This window comes from Carcharhinus amblyrhynchos, chromosome 2, assembly GCF_965287045.1.
Source record: "Carcharhinus amblyrhynchos chromosome 2, sCarAmb.v2.hapA, whole genome shotgun sequence".
Taxonomy (NCBI): Eukaryota; Metazoa; Chordata; class Chondrichthyes; order Carcharhiniformes; family Carcharhinidae; genus Carcharhinus; species Carcharhinus amblyrhynchos.
In genome coordinates, this window is record NC_137325.1 from 41,329,581 (window position 1) to 41,349,196 (window position 19,616).

Below are 19,616 nucleotides of genomic sequence, written 5' to 3' on the forward strand. Positions count from 1 at the left end.
TCCGGTTGGCAGTTGGTGACTATGTGTGCCACAGGGATCGGTGCTGGGGCTTCAACTGTTTATCATATACATAGATGATCTGGAGGAGGGGGCTGAGTATAGGATAACAAAGTTTGCTGATGACACGAAGATGAGTGGAAAAGCGAATTGCGTGGAGGACGCGGCAGGTCTGCAGAGAGATTTGGATAGGCTGAGTGAGCGAGGACCTGACAGATGGAGTACAATATTGACAAGTGTGAGGTTATCCACTTTGGAAGAAATAATAGTTGGATGGAATATTATTTAAATGGTGAAAAGTTGCAGCATGTTACTGTGAAGAGGGACCTGGGGATCCTTGTGCATGAATCAGAAAAACTCAGTCAGCAGGTGATCAAGAAGGTGAATGGAATGTTGGCCTTTATAGTGAGGGGGATAGAATATAAAAGCAGGGAGGTCTTGCTGCAACTGTACAAGGCACTGGTGAGGCCACTACTGGAGTAGTTTGTGCAGTTTTCGTCCCCTTATTTGCGAAAGGATATATTGGCCTTGGAGGGAGTACAGAGAAAGTTCACCAGGTTGATACTGGAGATGAGGGGATTAGCTTATAAGGAGAGATTGAGTAGATTGGGCCTGTACTCATTGGAGTTTAGAAGGCTGAGGGGGAGATCTTATAGAGACATATAAGATAATGAAGGGACTAGATAGGGTGGAGGTAGAGAGATTCTTTCCACTTAGAAAGAAAACCAGAACTAGAGGGCACAGCCTCAAAATAAGGTTGGGGGGGTAACAGTTTAGAACAGAGTTGAGGAGGAACTTCTTCTCTCAGAGACTGGTGAATCTCTGACATTTTCTGCCCATTGAAGTGGTGGAGGCTACCTCGTTAAATATGTTTAATTTACAGGTAGATAGATTTCTGATAGATAAGGGAATTAAGGGGAGCAGGTGGGTAAGTGGAACTGATCCAGTTCAGATCAGCCATGATCTTACTGAATGGCAGGGTAGGCTCGAGGGGCTACATGGCCTACTCCTGCTCCCATTTCTTCTCGAATCATAGAACCCTACACTACAGAAAGAGGCCCTTTGGCCCATTGAGTCTGCACTGAACACAATCCACCCAAGCCCTACCCCCATATCCCTACATATTATACCCACTAATCCCTCTAACCTACACATCCCTAGACACTAAGGGGCAGTTTCTTACCATGGCTAATCAACCTAACTCACACATATTTGGACTGTGGGAGGTGATCAGAGTACCTTGTCAAACGCCTTCTGAAAATCCAGAAAGACCACATCCACCAGCTCTCCTCTATCCACCGCCCTAGTCACATCCTCATAGAACTCCAGTAAATTTGTCAGACACGACTTCCCTTTAACGAAACCGTGTTGCGTCTGCTCTATCAAGCAATTCCCCTCAAGGTGCCTCGCTATTTCCTCCTTGATCGCGGATTCTAACATTTTACCTACAACAGATGTTAAACTAACCGGCCTATAATTCCCTGCCTTTTGCCTGCCACCCTTCTTAAACAACGGCGTAACATTAGCCGCTTTCCAATCTTCCGGCACTTCCCCGGAATCCAGCGACGTCTGGAAAATAACCACCAAGCTGCAAAGGGTTGTGAACGAAGCCCAGTCCATCACTCAAACCCATCCACAGACACTGTCTGCACTTCCTGCTGCCTCAGAAAAGCAGCCAGCATGATCAAGTGCCCTACTCTCTTCCATCCGCTTCCTTCAGGAAAAATAAACAAATGTCTGAGGGCCCGTACCAACTGACTCAGAAACAGTTTCTTTCCCGCTGCCATCAGACTTTGAAATGGACCTACCTCATATTAAGTTGATCTTTACACCCTAGCTATGACTGTAACACCGTACTCTGCGCACTCTCCTTTCCTTCTCTATGAACGGTAAGCTTGGTCTGTATAATGCGCAAGAAACAATACTTTTCACTGTACATTAATACATGACAATAATAAATCACTACTCCAGTAGTGGCCTCACCAGTGCCCTGTACAGTTGCAGCAAGACCTCCTTGCTTTTATATTCTATCCCCCTCGCTATAAAGGCCAACATTCCATTAGCCTTCTTGATCACCTGCTGCACCTGCAGACTGGGTTTTTGCGACTCGTGCGCAAGGACCCCCAGGTCTCTCTGCACTGTAGTATGCTGCAGCTTTTTGACTTTTAAATAATAATCCCTCTTACTATTATTTCTGCCAAAGTGGATAACCTCACACTTGCTAACATTATACTCCATCTGTCAGTCCCTCGCCCACTCGCTTAGCCTATCCAGATCTCGCTGCAGACTTTCCATACCCTCCATGCAATTTGCTTTTCTACTCATCTTCGTGTCATCCGCAAATTTCGTCACCCTACACTCAGTCCCCTCCTCCAGATCATCTATATAAATGGTAAATTGTTGAGGCCCCAGCACTGATCCCTGCGGCACTCCACTAGTCACCAACCGCCAACCAGAATAGCACCCGTTGATACCAACTCTCTGCTTCCTATTAGACAGCCAATCCTCTATTCATGCAAACACCTTAATGCAACTTCATGCACCTTAACCTTCTGTAGCAACGTTTTATGAGGCACCTTGTCAAACGCCTTCTGGAAATCTAAAAACACCACATCCACCGGTTCCCCTCTGTCTCCTGCTTGTAAAATTCTAACAGGACTAGACAGGGTAAATACAGGGAGGACATTCCCAATGATGGGGGAGTCCAGAATCAGGGATCACAGTCTGAGGATTCAGAGTAGACCATTTAGGACAGAGGTGAGGAGATATTTCTTCACCCAAAGAGTGGTGAGCCCGTGGAAATAGTTGATGCCAAAACAGTGAATGTATTCAAGAGGCAACAGATACAGCATTTGGGATCAAAGCTTATGGGGAAAAAGCAAGAGTAGGTTATTGAGTTGGATGATCAGCCATGATCAATAATGAATGGTGGAGCAGGCTCGAAGGGCCAAATGGCCTCCTCCTGCTCCTATCTTCTATATTTCTATTTTCAGGTTCCAATCGCTGTCATTCTCTGTAATGGCCATCAGATCATAATTTCTGTTTGCATTATCAGTTCATCTGTTTGATTTTGAATGGTAGTTGTATTAAGATGGACCTTTTAGTTTTGTCTTTTAAATTTTTAGGTCTGATGAATTACTCAAATTTGTACTCACTGTCCCTTTTGCCACAATTCGTTTATCATTTCCCATCATATTACTTTACTCTCTTGCCTTGTCTCTTGGCATACCATATTTTCCCAAATTTGATCACTTGTCCCTGTTATTCAGTTTAAAACTCTTGCTACTTCCCTAGTAATGCAGCTCATTAGAGTATCCAGCACGGTTAATGTACAAACCATTCCAACGGATCCCACATTCCCCAGTACTGGTGTCTGTGCTCCATGAAGTGGAAGCCACTTCTCCCACACCACTCTTTTTCACTAATTTAATTTGTGCTATGCAAATTTGCACCTGTCCAGGTAATTCTCAGCCTCCCTGATGTGTTACAGTATCCAAAGCTCGGCCTCCACCTCAATTACTCTGAGCTGATGTTCCTTAAGCAACAAATACTTGCTGCAAACATTGGATCACAACATTATCCAGGAACTTCTAAATGCCACATCCTTGACACAAGAGGGCATCGTTAAGACTACATCTCAAATATTGTCTGCAGTCTTAGTCTTACTTAAGGAAGGATGGGAATGCATTGGAGCAGTTCAGAGAAGGTTTACATGATCGATAGCTGGACTGAGCACCAACAAAAATCCCACTGAAGCCTTATGCCCACACACCTTTACCCTGCTAATCCCCCTGATATTAAGGGTCAATTTAGCATAGCCAATAAACCTAACCAGCACATCTTTGGACTATGGGAGGAAACCGGAGCACCCAGAGGAAACCCACACAGACACGAGGAGAACATGCAATCTTCACGTAGACAGTTATCTGAGGCCAGAATTGAATCCAGATCTGTGGCCCTGAGGCCTCAGTGCTAACCATTGTGCCACTGTGCTGCCCAAAGTTATATTTACTTTGTTTTCACATTATGTGTACAAAAATAAAAGCTTAGTTTTGTGAAAATTGTGCTGCTAAATGCTATTGAATCATGGACTGAATTAGAGGTGTGTCATAAGGTTTTATTAGGCTTTTTTAAAAGATTTATACAAACAACTCAGTCAGTAGAGTACAAAGTCTACATTTATCTTGCAACAAATATACAAATAAAACTCAAACATTTTAATTAGCAAGTAGAAAGGTGGCTTTTGAGAGAGGTGGAACAAATCTTAAAATTAGGAATGAAGTTCAATTAAAAATCTCATTTGAATTTTGTTGACATTTCAGTTCTACACCCCAGAAGTAAGGCAGTTTCGTAAAAACACATTTACCTATGAAAATAATCAAGCATATTTACTGAAATTTGTGTGAATACACCAACTATAAGGCAATTATATTTGTTTGCAATTCTGCTCCAGGATGAGCTAAACTCCTCTATGATTCTGGGCTTATAACCTGATGCTGGGGCCATGAACCAATCCATTAAATTTATTAGTCATTTCTGATTAGTACAATGACATGACTTTTATTTATACTCAGGTAAAACATTAATTGAAAAATTAAGTAAGTGTCTTTAAAAACATAGAATATATTGGTAATTGGTCTTTGAAATTGAAAACTTGGATATCAGAAAAATTGTAATCTTTAAATTAACAGACAGACAGATATAAACACAGCTTGCTATCTGTACTCAGATGTTATTTATGTGTTAAAGAAATTAATCTATTTTCTTGGATATGCTGCCATTAATGGTCTTTGCATAGCCATTATAATAACCATTCCTTACATCTTTCAGATCAGTAGATTTTTCATCCTGTTGGGCTGCTTTTTTGTATGTCTGTGGAAAAAGTAGCAGGGAATATTTTAGTTTCAGTAGGTTTTAGAAACAAATCCTAATGATGGCATTGAATTACTGCTTTAAAATAAATAAAAACACTTCTAGCTAATCAGCAAATGAGTTGTTGTTCTAAGTGTGGAAAAGGTACCATTGCCGGTAAGTGCAGGCTCAGAAATCATTTTTATCATGATATCCCATGCAAAACTCAGCCCTTTGTTTCTGACATTGGGGATGTTAAGTTGCCTGGCTTTCAGTTCATCAGGATGTTATTATTCATTTGAGGAAAATATTTGATGATGTCACACTTAGAAGCTGAATAATTGCATTGGAGGTGGAGGGTGCATTCAGAGAATAAGAAATAAATGTTACAATTTATATTTCCCCTTCCATAGACAAGTTTAGACAACACATTTTCTCTTACCTTTCTGTAAAAGTTTATAAACAGGATGACCAGTGTGACCATATAGGATGACTGGAACATCAAGCAGCCAAGTGGAAATCCACATGGTTTTACTGCTGCACTGAGCGTGTGGATAATTGTAAGCACAAACTGTATCTGGAAAAAAAAAGGCCAAAATTGCATCATTTAATAGACAAAAAAAGGTATCATTTAAATGAAGGAAATCAAACATTGTGAAGAAAATTGTCATGTCTGTTGAACCTGATTGAAATTTTTGAAGTGACTGAAGTAATGACAGGAGTCTCTGTTAACTAAAGCTGAAATCATGGAATTGAAGGCAAATTTTTCACCTGGTTATGAAATTGGCTGAGTGGCAGGTGGCAGAATAAGGAGAATATAAATAATGGTGTCCTACAATTATCTATATTGTGCCTCAACTGTTCACTGTATTTAGGCTTAGATCATAGAATTCCTATCCCTACCGTGCAGAAGGCGGCTATTTGGCCCATTGAGCCGGCACCCACCACAATCCCACCCAGACCTTATCCCTGTAACCGCACATTTACCCTGCTTATCCCCTGACACAATGGGGCAAATTAGCACGGCCAATCAACCTGATGCAATAGGAAGTTACATATCCAAATTTGTTGATGACATATGGGTATCAATGTTAGTGTAAGTGAAGCATGAAATTACAAAAGATTAATATAGTATAAGAGTCTGACACATATGTCATAAGAGTCATAAAATCATACAGTGCAGAAAAGGCCCTTTGGCCCATTGGGTCTGCACAGACAATAACTATAACTTAAGTCATGCTAATCTCATTTTCCTACACTTGTCCTTGAATGTTACAATATTTCAAATATTGTAACATCCAAATATTTTTTAAAGGTTGTAAGGTTTCCACCCTCCACTATCTTCCCAGGCAGCACATTCCAGATTGCCAACGCCCTCTGATGGATTTTATTTTTCTCAAATCTGCTCTGAATCTCCTATCCCTTTGCCTAAAAATATGCCCCCTCGTGATTGACCCCTCAGCCAAGAGGAACAACTGCTCCATACTTAGCCAGTCTACACTCCTAATAATTTTACGCACCTCAATCATGTCTCCCCTTAGTCTTCCCTGCTTTAAAAACAATCCAAGCCTATCTAGTCTCTCCACATAGCTCAGATCACATAGCTCCATCATAGACAACATTCTGATGAATCTCCTCTGTACCCCCATTAGTGCTGTCACATCCTTCCTATAGTGAGGTGACCAGAACTGCAATAGTCCTCCAGCTGTGGCCGAACCAATGCTCTGAACACCAACATTACCTCCTTGTTCTTATACATTCTATGCCATGACTAATAAAAGCAAGTGTCCCATATGCCTTCTGAACTATCCTATTCACGTACTCTGCTGACTGCAGGGATCCATGAATAAGTACCCTAAGATCCATCTGTTCCTCTGAACTTCCCAGTGTTCTGCCATTCATTAAACACTCCCTTGTCTTGTTTCTTCTTCTAAAGTGCATCACCTCGCACTTAGCAGGATTAAATTCCATGTGCCACTGCTCTGCTCATCTGACCAACCCATCTATATCTTCCTGTAACCTACAACCATCTTCTTCAATGTTAACCACTCTACCAATCTTGGTGTCATCTGCAAACTTGCTTAACATTCCCCCCACACTTTCATCATTAATGTATATAAAAAAAGCAATAAGAGTCCCAGTACACCTCTGGACAACAGCCTCTAGTGACTCATCTCACTAAATTTCCCTGAATTTCATGTGCTTTATCCTTCTCAATCAGTCTCCCAACTGGGACCTTGTCAAAGTTTTGCTAAAATCCATAAACTACATGAGCTGAAATTCCCTCATCCAGAGGCTTGATCACATTTTCAAAAAATTCTAACAAATTTGTTCGGCATGATCTCCCTCTGACAAAGCCATATTGACTATCCCTAATTAACCCATGCCTTTCCAAGTGGATATTAATTCTCCTCTTCAGAATCTTCTCCAATAGAAGAGCTGTTACAGGGGAGCTCATGTTTGTTGAATGAGTTACAGTAGAGCTAATGGAGAGCAATAGGCGAACTGGATAGGACAAAATTAAAGATGGGCTTTTATTTGATGGGTAACAAAATTGACGATGGTGATTAAAAAAATACATTTAAAGGGATTCTAAGAAAAGAAATACACAGTGGTAGCTATGTTTGTAGGAATAAAGGCTTTTTGAAGAAAAAGAGGCATTATTGGACATTTGAAAGCCAACAATACCATTGTTTGAACTTGGGACAATTCTGATGTAGGAAAAATGTGATGTTATTTAAGACAAAGAATGAGCAATCAAAATAGATCCTTTATTAGTGATTATAAATGACCAAAGCACTTTATAGCTAATGAAGTACGCTTTAAATATAGTGACGAATGAAAGGTATCAAATGTTGTATTGAAATGGACAATTAGATAATCTTATATAGGCTTACCTATAACCTTACTAAGTTCCATGTACTTATCCAAAAGTTTCTTAAAAGACCCTATTGAATCCACCTCCACTACCACTGCCAGCAGCCGATTCCACACACCCAACACCCTCTGAGTGGAAAACTTACCCCTGACACGTCCTCTGTACCTACTCCCCAGCACCCTAAACCTGTGTCTTCTTATGGCAACCATTTCAGCCCTGGGAAAAAGCGTCTGAGAATCCACTCGATCAATATCTCTCATCATCTTCTCCACCTCTATCAGGTCACTCCTCATTCTTCGTCTCTCCAAGGAGAAAAGACTGAGGTCTCTCAACATATCCTCATAAAGGCATGCCACCCAATCCAGGCAACATCCTTGTAAATCTCCTCTGCATCCTTTCTATGGCTTCCACATCCTTTCTGTAAAGAGGCGACCAGAACTAAGCACAGTACTCCAAGAAGGGTCTGACCAGTGTCTCATACAGCATTATCTCCTGACTCCTAAACTCAATTCCTTGATTGATGAATGCCAGTACACCATACGCCTTCTGAACCACAGCCTCTACCTGCAAAGCTGCTTTGAGCGTCCTATGAACCCAAACCCCAAGATCCTTCTGATCTTCCACACTGCCAAGAGTCTTACCCTTAATATTATATTCTGTCATCCTATTTGACCTGCCAAAATGCATCACCACACACTTATCTGGGTTGAAGACCATATGCCACTTCTCTGCCCAGTCTTGCATCCTAATGCAGTGAGACAGGGCAAGAGGAAACAATAGCATGGTGGCATGTGCAGTGCGATGGGCAAGATGAAATTAAAGCATAGTGGCTTTTATAGTGAGGCAGGGCAAGGGAGATGATAAAATAGAGGCAGATTCGTTGAGATAGAGCAAGAGGAAACGATAGAATAGAAGCACATGCAATGAGACAGGGCAAGATAAACAATAGCATAGTGGCAGATGCAGTGCAATGGGGCAAGAGGAAACTATAGCAAAGGGAACATACAGTGAGTCAGGGCATGAGGAAACAATAGAATAGAAGCACACATAACAAAAGGAAATGATAATTTAGAGGCAAATTGAGTGAGCCAGGGTAAGAGGAAATTATAGCATAGACGTACGTGCAGTGAGACAGGGCAAGAGGAAACGATAGCAATGAGGCACACGCAGTAAGACAGGCAAAAGGAAATTATGGCAAAGGGGCATGACTGAAACAGGGAACAGGAAACGATAATATAGAGGCACATGTAGTGAGACACGGTGAGAAGAAATGATGACAAAAGGGGCACGAGTGAGACAGGGGAGAGGAAATGATAGCATGTATGCTAGCTCAATGGAAAATAAGATCAAACACTAATTCTGCTGCAGAGGACTAAGGTGACTTTGATGGCTCAGATTACACAATGAAATGCTTTCAGTGCTGAAAAGGTGATTGAAAATTCTGAATTGGATGCCATACCATAATTATTGGCAGAAGCAACTCATAGAAACATAAGAACATAAGAAATAGGAGCAGGAGTAGGCCATCTAGCCCTTCGAGCCTGCCCCGCCATTCAATAAGATCATGGCTGATCTGTCGTGGCTCAGTTCCACTTTCCCGCCCTCTCCCCATAACCCTTAATCCCCTCTCTTATCAAAAACCCATCAACCCGCGTCTTAAAAATACTTAGCGAGGCAGCCTCCACCACTTCAACGGGCAGAGAATTCCAGAGATTCACCACCCTTTGAGTGAAGAAGTTCTTCCTCAACTCCATTCTAAACCGCCCCCCCTTTATCTTGAGGCTGTGCCCCCTAGTCCTACTGTCTTTTTTGAGCGGGAAGAGTCTCTCCACCTCTATCCTATCCATCCCATTCATCATCTTATACGTCTCAACGAGATCTCCCCTCATTCTTCTAAACTCCAACGAGTACAAGCCTAGTTTATTCAGCCTCTCCTCATAGCTCAACCCCCTCAACTCCGGCATCAGCCTAGTAAACCTCCTCTGCACTCCCTCCAAGGCCAAAATATCTTTGCGCAGGTGCGGCGCCCAAAACTGCACACAGTACTCCAGCTGCGGCCTCACCAATGCCCTGTATGAGAACAGGCAAAGGTAAAAAGCACTGGGGTGATTATATATTTTAGTTGAATGTGTATTTCGTGTTGGCTTTTATTTTGCATTGTGGGAAAGAGTAGGATTGCATAGTCAGTGACTGTACCATAGATAATTTACTGCTGGATCAACAACCGGGGTTCAGGTTTGACAAAGGGTCATGTGGACCGAAACAGCAGCTTTTTTCTTTCCTTACAGATGCTGCCAGACCTGCTGAGATTTTCCAGCATATTTTGGTTTGGAGTTCAGGTTATTGACATCGCTCATCCTTATTGAATGGGACAGGGACCGTCTCCCTTCCACCCCATTCTTTTTCACTTTCTCTGCCACTTCCACCTCATGCTGTTGCTGCTCCTCAGCTTCTCACCCAACAGTGAAAAGCCTGTTCCCTCACACCGGCAAGGTACTGTGGCATGCAGTATGTAACATACCATGACAAATCTTGAGATCTGCTCAGCTGAGTACTATAGGATTTCTCCAGACTGGAATCACGTATTAAGACGCCAATAATCTGCTCTAAGATTTCTTGTGGCTGCATGGCTCTGGTAAGCCTGCCAGGAATGTAGTTTGGTAACATAAGCCACATTGTCAATGGATAACCCTTGTCACCTAATAGCCACCTTTTAGTATTTTGTGGTGGGTTGACATAGAGCTGACACAGATGACTGCTGCAGAATGAACGCATCATGATTATTACCAGAATACCAGGCATTCTTTGATTTGTTGTCACATGTATTAGCATACAGTGAAAAGTTTTGTTTCTTGTGCGCTACACAGAGAGAGCATACCATTCATATAGAAGGAAACAAGAGCATGCAGACTGTAATGTTACAGGCATAGATAGGGTGTAGCGAAAGATCAACTTAATGCAAAGTAGGTCCATTCAAAGGTCTGATGGCAGAAGGGAAGAAACCGTTCTTGAGTCGGTTGGTATTTGACCTCCTTCCTGATGGAAGATGGTGGAAAAGAGGATGTCCAGGGTACATGGGGTCCTTAATTATGCTGGCTGCGTCAGTGGGAAGTGTGGATACAGTCAAGGGATGAGAGGCTGGTTTGCGTGATGGAATGGCTATATTCACAACCTTTTGTAGTTTCTTGCTGTCTTGGGCAGAGCAGGAGCCATACCAACCTGTGATACATCCAGGAAGAATGCTTCCTATGGTGCATCTGTAAAAGTTGGTGAGAGTCGTAGCTGACATGCCAAATTTCCTTAGTCTCCCGAGAAAGTAGAAGCATTGGTGGACTTTCTTAACTATAGTGTCGGCATGGGGGGGGACCAGGACAAGTTGATGATGATCTGGACACCCAAAATGTTGAAGGTCTTGACTCTTTCCACTTTATCCCCGTTGACGTAGGGAGGGGTATGTTCTCCTCTCCACTTCCTGAAATCGATGACAATCGCCTTTGTTTTGTTGAATTTGAGGGAGGGAATTGTTGTCTCCACCCCAGTTCACCAGATTCTCTATCTCATTCCTGTACTCTGTCTTCTCATTCTTTGAGATCTGATCCACTACAGTAGTGTCGTCAGCAAACTTGAAAATTGAGTTGGAGGGTAATTTGGTCGCAGTCGTCGCTGTATAAGGAGTATATTAAGGGGCTGAGAACACAACCTTGTGGGGCACTGGTGTTGAGGATGATCATGGAGGTGGTGTTGTTGCCTATTCTCACAGATTGTGGTCTGAGAGTTAGGAAGTTCAGGATCCCGTCATAAAAGGGATGAGCCAAGGCCCAGGCCATGGAGTTTGGAGAAGAGTTTCATAGGAGTAACGGTGTTGAAGGCTGAGCTTTAGTCAATAAATAAGAGTTTGACACGGGGGTCTTTGTTATCTAGATGTGTATCTAGGGTTGAGTGCAGGGTCAGGAAAATGGCATCTACTGTGGACCTGTAGCAGCAGTTGGCAAACTGTAGCAGATCCAGGCAGTCCAGGAGGCTAGAATTGATTTGTGCCATGACTAGCCTTTCAAAGCACTTCATAACGATGGATGTCAGAGTCACCAGATGATAGTCATTAAGGAATGCTTTTCTTAGGTACCAGGATGATGGTTGTCATCTTGAAGCAAATAGGGACCTCAGATTGTTAAAAAGAAAAGTTGAAGATATCTGCGAATACCCCCACCAGCTGGCCAGCTGATGAACGCAGGATCTGAGTGTTGGGCATCCAGGCCAGTCACTTTCCGTGGGTCTACCTTCCAGAAAGCTGCCCTGACGTCTGCAATGGCGACCCCAATTATGCATTAATTGCATAATTAGTTGTTTGTGGTCACATGCCAGAGAGAGAGTGAAATTCCTCAACTCTTCCAGGTACCTGAAACATGACTAGAGGCATAGATTTCCCCATGGTGCAGACTGCTGTTGACTGCACATACATTGCTTTGTCTATAATACCTGTGCTTGTGACAATTGCTTGCTTCTGAAAAGTGGGGATGATATGACCTATGTCTCAATCCAAAGAGAGGCTCAATGGCTTTTTTTTTCACATTAGCACTGCAAACCAAGAGTTGTTGCTTATATATCCAGCAGCAGCTTGGAAGGACCCAGGCGCATAAAGATTCAGAACCACAGTCCCATTTCACAGTCACATGCAATATGGGTGCCTGCCCTTCTGAGTTTAGAGTTACAGGAATTGGCAGATTTCTTTAGTGAAGTGAAGATGTTTCAAGCATTGGTCATTGCTGATACTCATATGTAAATTTCTCCCCAAATACCCTCTGTGGATATGACCTTCTACAGGGAACCCTTCTCCCCTCCTCCTTTCTCCTTTAGCAACTTGTCCTGCTCTTCGTGACCTCTGTTCATTTAATCAGCAATGCGCAATGCTAACTATTGCATCCGTGCCTGGGACAAACTGTTCTGTGAAGAAAACTTTAGGTCAGACAAAAAGTACTTCAACACCAGCCAACTTGAACCAACTTATGGAAAGAACTCATTGTGCAAAGAATTGTAACAGTAGCCAGAAAAGGAGAAAACAAATAGCCTGGGGATGCAACAAAAGTCCCCAACCTAATGGTCCCCTCCCCTTAATACACAACACCTAAAATACAGCAGAACCCACACACCCACTACCCTCTTCCCCCAGGGGCACCCACCAACAACCCCCAACTCCTTTTTTTCCCCCACCAACCCACTATCTCTCCCACGTGCTCAAAAAAAACCCTCATGTACCTGACATAGCCTTAATCTATTACCCTCTATCCCCAATAACTAAACCAAGTCAGACTCCACAAGATCAAATGTCCAGACACTTTAATAAAATTCACTCCCTGAAGATATCACACAGAAAAACTCTGTGGAGGAACAGGAGCTGTATGGAAATCCACAGGGAAGAGGCCAACCACATCACCCCCATCAAACCACCTAGAGTCATAGAACAAGAGATTTACATTTGAGGCAAGGCAATTTGGCCCACCAAATCTGTTCCAACAACAACTACCACTTAACATGGGTTAACCCCATTTTCCTACAAGGGTTCCAGAACAGGGAATATTGAGAGATAGCAAAGGCCCACCCAAATATAACCTGAAAAGTGGTAAGACTCATTTACCTCCCAAGCAATGCCACTATCCCAGATAGCCACTGTCCTCTTAAAAAAGGCCTTTTCTCTTTATCCTAAGATTATGCTCTCCCGGGATGGACCCCCTAATGACGGGAAACAACTGCTCCCCACCCATGCTATCTGGACCCCCCTCAGTCTTACAGGCCTCAATCATGTCCCTGAGGAAAACCCAAAAGTATTCACTCATCACACTCTCAATACCTGGCACACACTCACATGGATAACCCCCTCTCCAGGCTCCAAAGAGCCCAAACATCTCCCTTGTTAACCACTACCACTCTACCACACAATATTTCAGGGTTCTACCCAATGCAGCATACTAGTCCCCCTCCTTTAGGCCCCTTCTGTTCCTCCTCAAGTTTCCCCTTCTCCCCATGCACTCCCCTTTTCCTTTTGTCCCCTACCACACAAATACACCCTCGTCCATCACTCGGTACAAAAAAAAAGGCTAGCAAAAATAAAAATGGAAAAACTCCAAGAGACAAAAAGACAACAGGACAATACAAGGGCAAGGAATCATGAAGGCAACAAGGATTGGATGTGAGCCAAACAAAAAGAACAAAGAACAAAAACAGCCCGGGAAACAGGCCCTTTGGCCCAACGAGCCCGTGCCACCATTTTAACATTACCAGTCCCCCCTCCACCCATGACCCTTATCTATTGTTTATGGCATTCCACATTGAGGGAAACTAATTTATGGACAATTTATTACCTCCAATCAGCCTAAATAGCACATCTTTGTGGTGTGGGAGGAAACCGGAGCACCCGGAGAAAACCCACACAGACACAAGGAGAATGTGCAAACTCCACACAGTGACCCGAGCCAGGAATCAAACCCGGGTCCATGAAGCTGTGAAGCAGCAGTGCTAACCACTGTGCTACCATGCTTTCCTGATGAAGAAGAGTGATTTAGCATGGTTTTGCTGAGCATGCCGTTATTTTAAAAATGCATTAGGAATGCTAAAAGAGGGATATACCAGTGATAAGGAAGAACTGTAGAAAAAGAAATAATCCACCATGGATATCTAAGGAAATTAAAGGAGGGCAAATTGAAAGAAAATGCATACAAAATGGCAAAGATTAGTGGGAACCTAGAGGATTGGGAAATCTTTAAAGGTCAGGAGAAAGCCACAGAAAACACTATAAAGAAAAGTAAGATGGATTATGACAGTAAACTAGCTCATAATATAAAAACAAAAGTTTCTACAAATATATAAAACAAAAGAAAGTGGTGAAAGTAAATATTGGTCCTTGAGGGCATGAGAAAGGAAATGTAATAACTGGAAATGAGAAAATGGCTGAGGCATTGAACAGGTATTGTGAGTCAGTCTTCGGTGGAAAAAACAAATAACATGCCAAAAATTGATGAGAGGAAGGCTATGGCAGGTGAGAACCTATAAACGGTTATCACGAAAGAAGTAGTGGTGTTGGGTACATTAATGGGGCTAAAGATAGACAAGTCTCCTGGTCCTGATGGAATGCATCCCAGATTACTAAAAGAGATGGCATGAGAAATAGCAAATGCACTAATTGTAATTTACCAAAATTCACTGGACCCTGGGGTGGTTCCTGCAGATTGGAAAACAGCAAACGTGGCACCACTTTTCAAAAAAAGGAGGTAGACAAAAGGCAGGTAACTATAGGCCAGTTAGCTTAACTTCTGTAGTAGAGAAAATGCTTGAATCCATCATCAAGGATGAAAGTGAGGGATCCCATTGGTAAGACGCAGCATGTGTTCATGAAAGGAAGGTCATGTTTGGCTAATTTGGTGGAATTCTTGGAGAACATTACATGTGCAGTGGACAATGGGGAACCCGTGGATGTGGTGTATCAGGATTTCTAGAAGGCATTTGACAAGGTGCCACACCAAGACTGCTACATAAGATAAAGTACTCACTCATCACCCTCACAATACCCGGTGCATACAGTGTTATGGGTGATGTATTAGCATGGATAGGGGATTGGTTAACTAACAGAAAGCAAAAAGTTGGGGTAAATGGGTGTTTATCTGGTTGGCAGTGACTAGTGGTATGCCTCAGGGATCAGTGTTGGGACCACAATAGTTTACGATTTACATCGATGATTTAGAGTTATGGAACAAAGTGTAGTTTGTCAAAATTCGCAGATGACACTAAGATGGGTGGCAGAACAAAGTGTGCAAAGGATTCTGAAAGCCTGCAAAGGGATATAAATAATCTAAGTAAGTGGGTGAGACTCTGGCAGATGGAGTACAATGTTGGTAAATGTGAGGTCATCCATTTTGGTAGGAATAACAGCAAAATGGACTATTATTTAAATGGTAAAAAATTGCAGCATGTTGCTGTGCAGAAGGACTTGGGTGTCCTTGTGCAGGAATCTCAAGGAGTTGGTTTGCAGGTAATTAAGAAGGCAAATGGAATTTTGTCCTTCATTGCTAGAGGAATGGAATTTAACAAGTGTTACAGCTGTATAAGGTGCTGGTGAGGCCACATCTGGAGTACTGTGTATAGTTTTGATCTCCCTACTTGAGAAAGTATATACTGGTGCTGGAGGGGGTGCAGAGATGATTCACTAGGTTGATTCCGGAGTTGAGAGGGTTGGCTTATGAGGAGAGACCGAATAGACTGGAGCTATACTCGTTGGGCTTCAGAAGAATGAGGGGAGATCTTCTAGAAACGTTGAAGATTATGAAGGGAATAGACAAGATAGAAGCAGAGAAGTTGTTTCCACTGGCAGGTGAAACTAGAACTATGGGGCATAGCCTCAAAATAAGCGGCAGCAGATTTGGAACTGAGTTGAGGAGGAACTTCTTCACACAAAGGGTTGCGAATCTGTGGAATTCCCTGGCCAGTGAAGCAGTTGAGGCTACCTCATTGAATGTTTTTAAGGCAAGCATAGATAAATTTTTGAACAGTAAAGTAATTAAGGGTTATGGTGAGTGGGCAGTTAAGTGGAGCTGAGTCCACAAAAAAAAAAATCAGCCATGATCTTATTGAATGGCAGAGCAGGCTCAAGGAGCCAGATGGCCTATTCCTACTCTTGGTTCTTATGTTTTTATGTTCTTATGATAATTGTACAACAGTGAGCTATCTAGGCATTTCATATTATATTTACCTTAATGAAGTACTGAGTACCTTAATAATTTGAGTAATTGAAACTGTTAAGAGTACAACTGTGTTAACTTGGTGAAGATTGATAATGAGCCAAATCTTCCATGGAGTGGTTATCATAAACTCTTGCTGTGCCACCTTTTTGTGCTTTTGACATTATCAATAAGTTAATAATGAAAACCATTGCTGTCAACTTTTGTATCAATATCTAACTACTTGAATTTGCATCAGCATTATTGGCTGAGCAAATGTGAATGAGGAAATAATATTGTATTAGTGCTTGGTAATTTCCCACATCACAAAAATAAATGTAAAATAGGTGACCAAATGTCTTGATATTTTGTTTCATGGTTTCAACCTTAACTCAGGTTGAAACCTGACTCTTGCCTCTGAGTCAGTGGGTTCTAATTTCAAGGCTCACTCCAAAGACAAGCACATAACCTCAGAAGACAATTCAGTGCAGTACTGAGATCCTCTTGGACAGGTGCTGCCTTTTGGATGAAACGTGAAACTGTCTTCTCATGGAGGGTAAATGATCTCATGATACTTTTGAAGAGGACAGTTTTCCTCGTTTTCAGGTCAACATTTATCACTTAATCTATATCATTAAAACAGTTGAATTGGTCACTGCTGTTTGTAGAACTTTGCAATGAGCTAAACACTTGCCATACCTGCTTACACTATAGCAATGACCACAATTCAGAAGCAATTAATTAGCTATGAAGTGCTTTGCCTGGTGAATGGTGCCATACAAGTACAAGTGCTTTCTTACCAGCTGTGCCTGAGTAAGGTATTTTTTCCACCAAAGATAAGGTTGCATGGATGGAATAGTGGACAGACCATAATATGAGTACATTAATACATGGATAAAACTGTTCAATGTTGGACCAAAGAAACCTGCAATAAAAAAGTGAGAGGTAAAATGACTATCTCTAGAAACATTTATGCTGTTTGAACAGATTAAGCACAATAAACATTTATGCTGTTTGAACAAGTACAAGTACATTATATTGGTTAAAAGGTACAAAACAAATCTCAAAGGTTTCACAGGAAAAAATGACATCAATGGATGAATTAAGAGATGGGTAACCAAAACCTTTTTCAATGTGTTGGGTTTAAACAGGGCTTTAAGAAAAGTGAGTTTATGCACAGAATTTGATTGTCATTTGGCAGTGAGGGCACATCCATCAACGATGATTGGAATCATAGAATCATACAGCATTTAAAGTCATTCAGCTGTGGGTTGTGCAATCCAGGCCCCTATTTCCTCCGCAGATAGGGGACTGGGAAGGTGGTGTTTAATTTAAACAGCAATAATTTATTCTCTTACCAGCTGCCCATAAACAGAAAGATACTTTCAATATTTGACTTCCCCTTTATAATTGGTGGTGCATTTTCTGCAACCCATCGTTTTGGAGTATTCTAGTACTTTATTAAAAACTCTACAGCAAACGTGAGATAGAGTAAAATAAGAGGGCATTCATGCAATAAAAGGAGGATAACAGAAAGAAAGAAGTACAGGGCAATGACCACAGACAAAATAAAAATGATTGTTTCATGTATGTCCAGAGTCAAAACTTGATTTTGGGCCATCTACTTTTCTAGTACTGCTGACTTCCATGACGGGAGAAGCAAGGTGTGATGCATAAATCTGTGGAAGGCACTAGTTTCAGACATTCCAGCAGACATAGTGTGAATGAGGGCCAAGCAATCAGAGCTCTGGTAGTGTTGATGAAAGATGGCAGACTGCCTCCTTTAAACTTCACACAGCAATATTTCAGGTTCGAGGAGCTTGGAGAAAGGGGGGCTCATAGGCTCGAAGGGCCAGATGGCCTACTCCTGCTCCTATTTCTTATGTTCTTATGTTCTTATATGACATGGCTTCCACTTCTTCCCCTTGATTTGGATTGTTTCTCGAGTTAGTTACTGTTTCATCTGTAAATAAGTTTACTAGAGGTTTCAAGGTTCTTTATCCTTCCAGATTTCCTCAATTGTTCAGGGCTTTGCTTTAGAAACATAAATAGCCTTGTGCTTTGTCTTGTAATTTGATTTCTTCAGTTATGGGGGCATTATCATATTCCATAGAGATAACAAGGTTGCTGTGGTGTTCTGAAGGCCAGCAATCTGTTTGCATGAGCCATAACCAATCATGTCTTTAATTAGCGTAAGGCCTTTGTGCATTATATTTAGAAATAATTTTATAAACTAGCCAGGATACATAGATATTAAATGTAAAGGGCGAGTGATGGACAACACATCAGATGATCAAGGAGTATAAAAAGTGCAAGAAGCTACTTGAGGGGGAAATCAGGAGGGCTAAAAGACGACATCAGGTTGCTTTGGCAGACAGAGTGAAGGAAAATCCAAAGAGCTTCTATCAGTAAGTTAGGAGCAAAAAAAGGATAGTGAGGGATAAAATTGGTCCTCTTGAAGACCAGAGTGGTAGACTGTGGATGGAACCAAAAGAGATGGGGGAGATACTAAATGGGTTTTTGCATCCGTATTATTGAGGAAATGGGCATGGAAATTGGGCAAACAGGTAGGGAGGTCATGGAACCTTTACAGATTAAAGTGGTGGTGCTGGCTGTCTTGAGGCAAATCAGAGTGGATAAATCCTCAGGACCGGACAGGGTATTCCCACAGACCTTGATGGAGGCTAGTGTTGAACTTGCAGGGGCTCTGGCAGACATATTTAAAACGTCAGAATGCACGGGGAAAGTGCCAGATGATTGGAGGGTGACTCATGTTGTTCCATTGTTTAAAAAAGGTTCCAAAAGAAATCCGGGAAATTATAGGCCAGTAAGTTTGATGTCGGTGATGGGCAAGTTATTGGAAGGTGTGATAAGGGATAGGATCTACAAATATTTAGATAGACAAGGACTTATTAGGGAGAGTCAACATGGCTTTAGAACATAGAACATAATAGCGCAGTACAGGCCCTTCGGCCCTTGATGTTGCGCCGTCCAGTGGAACCAATCTAATGACCCTCTAACCTAAACTATTCCAATGTTATCCATATGCCTATCCGCTGACCATTGAACGCCCTTAAAGTTGGCGAGTCTACAACTGCTGCAGGCAGGGCATTCCATGCCCATACTACCCTCTGAGTAAAGAAACTACCTCTGACATCCATTCTATAACTACCACCCCTTAATTT

General features: G+C 42.1%; 1 protein-coding gene across 3 annotated transcripts in view; it reads right to left on the reverse strand.

Annotated features, from left to right (window-relative positions):
• Positions 1-4,093: 4,093 nt before the first annotated feature.
• The window catches only part of elovl2 (ELOVL fatty acid elongase 2), a 123,753-nt gene continuing 108,230 nt past the window's right edge, over positions 4,094-19,616 (reverse strand). For all 3 annotated transcript variants that reach the window (XM_080204850.1, XM_080204859.1, XM_080204840.1), the window contains 3 exons: positions 17,232-17,356; positions 5,291-5,425; positions 4,094-4,869 (listed from right to left, as the gene is read on the reverse strand). In XM_080204850.1, the coding sequence (XP_080060976.1) occupies positions 4,750-4,869; positions 5,291-5,425; positions 17,232-17,356 (380 nt within the window). In that variant the 3' untranslated portion in view covers positions 4,094-4,749. The remainder of the gene's footprint in view (positions 4,870-5,290; positions 5,426-17,231; positions 17,357-19,616) is intronic.